The sequence below is a fragment of the Solea solea genome, chromosome 11, assembly GCF_958295425.1.
Source record: "Solea solea chromosome 11, fSolSol10.1, whole genome shotgun sequence".
NCBI lineage: Eukaryota > Metazoa > Chordata > Actinopteri > Pleuronectiformes > Soleidae > Solea > Solea solea.
In genome coordinates, this window is record NC_081144.1 from 1,363,159 (window position 1) to 1,371,052 (window position 7,894).

The window sequence follows — 7,894 nt, forward strand, 5'->3', positions numbered from 1 at the left end:
AAAAATGAACTAAATACATGAACATTTCAGTCCTCACTTTCACTAGCACTGTTGAGTCAGTGTATTGCAATATATGATTTCTCAATTATCGCGGTAAATCGCATCATGGTGTGTCTGATGATTTCTTTTTAAAATATAAAACAAGCAACGATTACTGCATAATTAAACCATTACTAAATGAATTGTCAAATACTTTAATTTTTTTTATTACAAATGTTGAGCATTTTCCGGTTTCTTTGTTCCTTTTAATAAAGAAAGAATTCAAACCGAATAATTTTTGGTTTGTGGGAGAAAAAACAAAACATTTGAGAATCATCATTTCCAGATGAAGAGAAATGAAAGGTGTGTGTGTTTACATGTGGAGCAGTGACGTCACATTAGCATTAGCAGTAGCAGGTGTAATCTGAACACCTGTGATCGGATCCCTCAGGTCGGATGTGAACAGCAGGTGTGAACAGAGCGTCAACAGAACATCTAAGAAATGTGCGGAACATTTTTAAGCAGCAGTTACCACACCTGTCCCCGCTGCTGCTCCTCGTCCTCCTCCAGCTCCTCCTGGTCCTGGTCCTGGTCCGGCAGCTCATGTATGCATTTTTGGCAACATAATACAATAAATGTATTTATTGTATTATGTTGCCATATTGACAAGAAAGAAAGAAAGAAAAAAAAGGAAAAAAAGGAAGAAATACCAATTTAACGTTTTAATATTTAAACGGAGCTGCCTCGCGCTTACAGGAAGTCATTTACTATTTCCGGGTCGGGTGCTGAGGCTGCTACACACAACATGGCCGCCTGCCTCGCCCTCACGTCCGCCGCGCTGCGGAGGTCGCTGCCCGGAGTTTTCAGGCTCCACGGCCGGACATCGGTAGCTCCTGTCAGCGCTGTCGGGCTCAGGTTCGTCTGTGACGCCGCTCGACAAGTTAAAACGCCGGGGATAATCGAGTCCACGGAGGAGTATAGGTTCGTGGAGCGGCTCATCCCGCCCACTCGCGTCCCCACTCCGCCTAAACACACCGGTCCGCCTCCGTCTGGCTGGACTCCTCCAGCGGAGTCACCGCCGCCTCTGCCCTACATGATCCGCCGCTCTCGCATGCACAACGTCCCCGTGTACACCGACGTGACCCACGGCAGCCGCAGGACGACGCTGGTGCGGAGAGTGGAGGGGGACATTTGGGCTCTGGAGAAGGACGTGAAGCACTTTCTGATGGAGGTGACGGGGAAGGAGCTGCCCACACAGGTCAACGAGGTCACCATGACCCTGAGGGTCAAAGGTCACTATGACAAGGAGCTGAAGGAATGGTTGGTCAGTAAAGGCTTCTGAGCTGTGGGGACAACACAGCTGTTTATGAGGACATGGAGAAGAGACTCAGCATCTGCTGGACTGAACTCTGTATGAAGAGACAGTGTTTGATTTCTTTACTGAACTTCTGAACTTCCACCAGAGAGATGATGAAGCTGTGGTATTAACATGATATTAAAAGGATGTTCGTTCTTTTATGTCAAGAAAACAACAATTAATATCATCACGAGATCGGCTTTCTTCCACCTTTTTGTCCAAGGTTCTCTCTGAATTAAAGTTATAGTGTATTAATTAACTAATTGTTTTAATTTATTTGGTTATAAACTTTTAGTCTCCAGGTTGCAATTCCTCCTATAGCAGTCATACAACGGGTAAGAATAAATCAGTATTCATCAACTTGAATCTGCTTTATAGGTATTATTTAAAGCTACCCTGATTATTTTTTCTATTTTTATTATTAGTATAATAATTATTATTATTTTTATTAATACAAAATAATTGGTATTGACTGATTGTTTATTAATCTGCCAACTTTTACTAATTAGAATTTTCTCATGAAGTTTATAAAGTCACGTATAAAGTCATGTATGGAATAGTTTTGTGTATTTAATATTAACGTTTATAAACTAAAATGTAGATTGGAAAGAGTAAGAATTAGTGACATCTAACAGTGAGACTGCAGATGAACAAAATGAGGACTCATTTGCAAACGTTCATGACAGAGTTATGTTTGTGCATCTACTTGAGTTGTTTTTACAATCCAATCCAACTTTATTTATAAAGCACATTTCAAACAGTTGCACCCAAGTGTTGTATGCACATAGTATGCTCATAAAATAGACATAAAAACATACAATTAAACAACCCAAATGTGAGAAATGCCCACAAAATTAGTAAAACAACATGAACAAAAGTTCAACTCAATACTGACACTAATGTTCCGGCAGTTAATCCAAGTAAACCAAGGCAATGTGAGTGAATAGTTTACATCACAATCTTTCACGCATTATGCTTTAAAAAGGTTCTTGAGAACACAATGTAAAGACACGCTCTGGCTAACTTTGGATCTTTGAGGCTTCTGTAGATAACATGATGGCCTCCAAAAAAGCACTTAAAAACCGTCCTACACATTTAACACTTTACACACCTTTAAACTGATACTAAACAATGTAGAAGCAACGATTTTGAATTAGCAAATACTTAACTTCCTCCTTACCGAACTTAAATAGTTGATTTATAATTCATAAGAGTAGTTTTCAGAAAAGTGTTTCCCACTCACATCAATCTTAAAAATATTCACAGAAATGGTAGTAGCGGTGGTTGGATTTAAAAGAGACACAGAAAAAGAAAAAATAGAGCATGTTTGGCTGCTAAAAGATTGGATTTATTAAATTGGAAGATTCATAAAAAGCAGTGTTTCTCAGTCTCGGCTTGGTATGGAACAAATGGCTGATGGATTAAAACCTGCATTTATTACTGACAGCTACTGAGCAGGTCTATATGAGGCTGTTTCAATTTAAAACACATGGAATTAAACGTGTGATGCATTGACACATCATCTAATAATGGCTTAAGTATTTATATATATATATTATGTGGCACGTTGTTCACCGACATCATATATATCACATTTAAAAAATACTTTGATTTATTAAGATTTCAAAGGACAATATAAGTTAAGGCAAATGTTAAATTCTGGTCATATAAATTAGTCCATCAGCTGTAAACCACCTATGTCTGCACTGACTTTGTTGAGATGAGAGACGCTGAGCTGGAAGTGTGTCGCTCTCACTGGTCAACATTCGTCTGACGTTCACGGCGACAACATTTTTAGCACAAGGACAGATGAGACCGTCTTCAGTATAACCGAGTTGTTCCGAGTGTTTTACGGCCCGATGGTCTCAGCTCCTGTCCATCATGACCGAATCAGGGAGAGAAACTCTCGATTCCGCTTTGTAAGTTCTGTCAGTTGGTTCTCTGAAAAAAAAGGAAAATAAATTGAAGACGAAGCTTGTTTGCTGGTTCCTGGAGCTCAAAGATGTCCTGAAATTCCCTCAAAAGTTGTTCCAGAGATAATACATACACATATATGTATATGTATATATATATATATATATATATATATATTAGAGTGGCACATGTACACATGCAGGTGTTGCCAGCACACGCAAACAAGCGTCCTCCACCAACAGTCAGAACTTACGTAGCGTGTGCTTCTCCCCTCTCCTCCAGTACCGAGGCTGCGTTTGTAGCAAGTTCACTTCCTCCTTCATGGAGGCAGAAGCTTCCAATACTTCATTAAACATTTCCAACTCCTAACAAACGAGACAAAAAAGGCATCAGTGGGATATGATTCCATAGGTTGGGCTTCGTCGGACGCAGAGTCAGAGAACCAGCCTGAGACTCCGCCCCGTAAAGGAAAAACTGATTTTTAGCCACTTTAGCCAAATAAGATCTATGTCAGTTAAAGTGTACAGTAACGTAAGAATATGTCTGATGATGATGATCTAGCAGCTTTTTCTAGTTAGACAGTCATTTTCAACTGGGTAAAATATTTTTACTCCTTTGAAACCCACTCATTGCTCCTTGCACCAAACCCCATAGAGAAAAACACAGATTTTATATCACAGTTGTTGAGTTGTTGATCTATTGCTGCCTCCATAACCAAGTTAAAATTTTATTTTGTCACTTCAATGAATTTAATGACTTTAAAATGTCTAATTAGGATTTACTTAAGTGCCACAAACGGACTGTTGTTGCCAATTTGGATGCGTGTGTGTGTGTGTGTGTGTGTGTGTGTGTGTGTGTGTGTGTGTGTGTGTGTGTGTGTGTGTGCACTTGTAGGAATGAATGTGGGTGTTTCAGTGGTGAGGCACTGTGGTTGCTATGGGTTACATGCACACCTGTGGGCAGGGTGGTTAATTAGTCACACAAAGGTTGATGAGGGAGACACAGCTCAGGAGTGGCAGGGAATTAGGATCAGGGAAGCCACGGAAGAAGTGTTTTTTTTTTTTTTTTTTAACCATGTCGGTGTGTGAGACGGCCGAATGGGTTGTGTCACAGTCTTAGTATTTTTGTCCTTTTGCACAAGCTTGTTTTAAGTCTTTTGGGACCTGTTTTTTTGTAGGTGTTTTTTAAAGATTTCAAACTTATTCCCATGGCGGATCTCATTTTTACACACCACCATGAGTTGTGGCCATTTTTGTAACTAGAATGCCACTACGCTTACCAAAGGAGGCAGCAGTAGAACCAGCAACTCCTGTTTCCCTGCGAGCTACAAATGCCAAATGTCTCTATGGACTTTAGTGTGGGAAAGTGAGGTGTTGTGTGTTCCATCCAGTGGCATGAGGCTAACATCACTGTAGATAGATTTGGGGTAAACTGTGAGGTGGAGCTTGACGAGTCCAGTTTACTAGTATTCGCCGTCCTCACTTTTTATTTGCAAAAACAATTGCTTTTGTTCAAGTTCTATCAAAACAACCGTGTTGATATGTATCCATGCGCGTTCTTAAAAAGGTAAAAAGGAAATCCTGGCCCTTTTGTAGTGGATATACAGTGTATAAACACGTATCATGTAGATTACAACACTGAGCAGTTTACAAATCAAAACTCACAAAATTCCAGTTCCCAGTTGAAAACACTGAGATAAGACAGTCCATACTTATGTTGTTGTAGATTTGATAAAGTGAGCCTCTTGTTAAATGTGTGAAGTCTGTTTTTCTTGAGTGGCCGCTGTGTTTCACTGAGAATGTGCCCGGTCCTCATACAACAACCTCTGAATTACCGTGTTGCAGGCCAGCAGCAGTCGGTGCACTCTCTGGAAGACATCGGTCTCTGTGCTGAAGCTGGGAGGTTCTCTGTTGCAGTAAGACCTCAAATCGGTTTCATAAACGTGGCTGAAAGTCGCCATCAGCTGCTGGAGGTCGCCCGCCGCCACGCGCAATGAGCTGGGAGAGAAAACGCCAGGACTCTGCTCCTTTACTTTCAGGAACTCGCACTGAGGAGAAAACAGAAGCTGCTACGATCACGGACTTCAGGCAGCAACGGCGATCAAATGTTGAGGTTGAAGGATCTATAAAAACACAAACCTCAGACTGTAGCTGCTCCAGTGCTGACTGAGTCACTTGAAGGAGGGCAGCAACATCAGTATCCTCTTCTTTGCTCGGCGTATCAGAGGATTTGGTACCTTTGCATAATGCCCTGTGAGGTGAGCAGAAGCAGGAAGAGGTTGGAGGGAGCCACGATATCTGTATCGCCACGGTTTTTAAAATGTTCGGAGATCGGAAATCAGCAAACAAGCCCAGATCCGTCGATAGGAGTGATGATTAAAACAGTGGGCAGAATGTGCTGCTACCTCCCTGACGTCTGTGCTTGCCCCTTTTTTTCATGTGTATTTAATGCAGAATGAAGATAATCTATATATCGGTATCGGTTATTGGCCCAGGCACTCCCGATATATTGGATATTGGCTAAAGTCGAGCATCTCTAGTTTGCATCAAGTTACTCAGGAGTCCTGGAGAAAGAGGACAAACTCCGAACTCGTAAAGCTCTTCTAGATTAAAATATGAGGAAAAAGAGGCAAATATCGTCTCGATTAATCAGTCTATAGACGACATACTGTATGTTTGTGTTTTGACAGGATAATCAGAGACACTGTACTTGATGTGCGCAGGCCAGGGGTCGAATGTCGGTTCGAGCATTTGCGTGAGGTGAGGCAGATTCTCTGCGGTGAAGAGTTCGTTCAGTAGCAGCTCTCCGTCCACTCTCTGACCTGCAGAACTCTTCTCGCCTGGGAGCAGCGACACAAGCTGCTCCAGGAACCGAAGCTGGCGACAGAGACTCGCGTCACCCTGGATACACGGTGTGACAAAGAAAACAGAACCAAAAGACTTGACACTTGTGTTTACCGTGGTTATGTATTTGTGTTTAAAACGATTATTACGTCACTGCGGATTCAATGCAGCCTCTCACCCTGACCAGGTCCAGGTCCCCTGCTTTGCACAGCATCAGCTCCTGCCCAAACAAGGCCAATTCTGTTCATACAAAACACACAATACCGCAGTAACATTAGGGATCAGTGTAAACTACGAGCGGGAATCTCTGCGCACCTCATAAATTTGATTATCAAATTGATTATTGATTAGGAAAATGTTTATTGACGTTTAAAATCAAGTGAGAAGGAGAAGCTTATTTTCATTCAAACTATGTTCTTTTTGCAAGCAGCAATCTAGACTATTTCCTCTAATAATCGAGTACTTGTGTGGTCCAGAAAATGTCAGAAAATGTCCAGAAAAATGGAAATGATGTCTCAAAACGTTTCACTTTTAATAATTTCTTTGTCATATGGAGCAAAGAAACGAAGAAAATATTCACATTTATGAAGCTGAAAAATCAGAGAACTTGTATTAATTATTGGAAAAAGTTCTTATCCTAATACTGCATTTATTCATGGTTGTTCAAGGAAGAATTGTACTGCATCAATCAAGTATTTCCCCCACTGTAATGTCAACAGGAAAAAGCAAAACATAAACTACTCTGGCTTTCTCTTCAAAAATACACCACACGACACACTGTGTTGGATAGTTTACCTTTATAAATGTCACCTTTCATCAGAACATTCACGTCTCTGGATCTGACCGACGTCGCCTTGGAAGTGGCGAAATGTGGGTTGATACTGTAAAGTGTAGGACAGACAGGTCAGAGGTGTTTTGTTTTTTTACTTCTATGCAGGTTATGAAGGATGAGCGCTGATGTGATGTTGGATGGAGTGCATCCCACCTGCTGCAGATCCACGTCAATATGTCGGTGCGGTGCTGAGAGGGAGTGCACAGCAGCTGCAGCATGCTGTCTTCTTCCTCCAAGTACAGACCTTCCACCAGTGGACAAGATGCAACCTCAACAAGGAACAAACACACACACACAATCCTAAATACTGTGTCCACAGTATTTGCATTATTTAAATCTTTAAAAAACAGTGAATTTCCAGAGCTTCATGACAGTAAAACTTCAAACAAAAACAAACTATTAGGGATGTCCTGATACAACATTTTCACTTCTGATACGATAGCGATATTGCAGCCTTGAGTATTGGCCGATACGATACGATATCAGCACGAATCAAACATACTTTAATGACTTATTTTGTAGTGTGGAATGTTAGAATAGGCTTGATCAAGTGAAAAAATTAAAATGTTAAAATTAGTAACATTTGCCATGTTAAGTTCATACAGATACTGAGACGCTCACGTAAGCTCAGCCGTACGTCGAGAGAAACTATAATTAAATGACAACATCATGTTGTTGACTACATTAAAGACAGAACACCATATTACAAATGTTTAAAAACGCCTTCGCGATCTAACGGCGAAGTTTATCGTTACGCGCTGTCACATTAACATACTGTGTAAGCGTTATGTGTCACATTTAAGAGACAATGACATTAATTTGCAGTAATAGTGGACTATAGTGGATGTTATTTAAAATATTACCTGTAAAGCATCATAAACAAGTCGCGCGAGCTCCTTCTCTTTCAGACCAGCCGCCATTTTTTATTTCAAACTCTTCTTCATCAACATCATCGTCCGTTGTAATAGG

The 7,894-nt window shown here is 40.9% G+C and overlaps 2 protein-coding genes across 2 annotated transcripts; one reads left to right on the top strand and one right to left on the bottom strand.

Moving 5' to 3' along the window:
* Positions 1–766: 766 nt before the first annotated feature.
* mrpl49 (mitochondrial ribosomal protein L49) lies at positions 767–1,595 on the top strand. The gene has a single exon (XM_058643236.1). The coding sequence runs from the start codon at positions 785–787 to the stop codon at positions 1,319–1,321; it is 537 nt and encodes a 178-aa protein (XP_058499219.1). The 5' UTR covers positions 767–784; the 3' UTR covers positions 1,322–1,595.
* Positions 1,596–2,047: 452 nt separating this feature from the next.
* On the bottom strand, positions 2,048–7,894 carry haus7 (HAUS augmin-like complex, subunit 7). Its single transcript, XM_058642147.1, has 9 exons — positions 7,789–7,894; positions 7,079–7,194; positions 6,889–6,974; positions 6,272–6,333; positions 5,960–6,150; positions 5,389–5,500; positions 5,085–5,297; positions 3,504–3,615; positions 2,048–3,277 (listed from the first exon to the last, which is right to left on the bottom strand). The coding sequence occupies exons 1-9, from the start codon at positions 7,843–7,845 to the stop codon at positions 3,216–3,218; spliced, it is 1,011 nt and encodes a 336-aa protein (XP_058498130.1). The 5' UTR covers positions 7,846–7,894; the 3' UTR covers positions 2,048–3,215.

Excerpts from the sequence above, each read along its gene's own strand:
- mrpl49 (XM_058643236.1), top strand. The coding sequence starts at position 785 with ATGGCCGCCTGCCTCGCCCTCACGTCCGCCGCGCTGCGGAGGTCGCTG.
- haus7 (XM_058642147.1), bottom strand. The coding sequence starts at position 7,845 with ATGGCGGCTGGTCTGAAAGAGAAGGAGCTCGCGCGACTTGTTTATGAT. Across the intron at positions 7,195-7,788 it reads TTGTTTATGATGCTTTACAG|GTTGCATCTTGTCCACTGGT; the intron begins GTAATATTTTAA and ends TTCCTTGTTGAG. Across the intron at positions 5,501-5,959 it reads CCCTGGCCTGCGCACATCAA|GGCATTATGCAAAGGTACCA; the intron begins GTACAGTGTCTC and ends CTCACCTCACAG.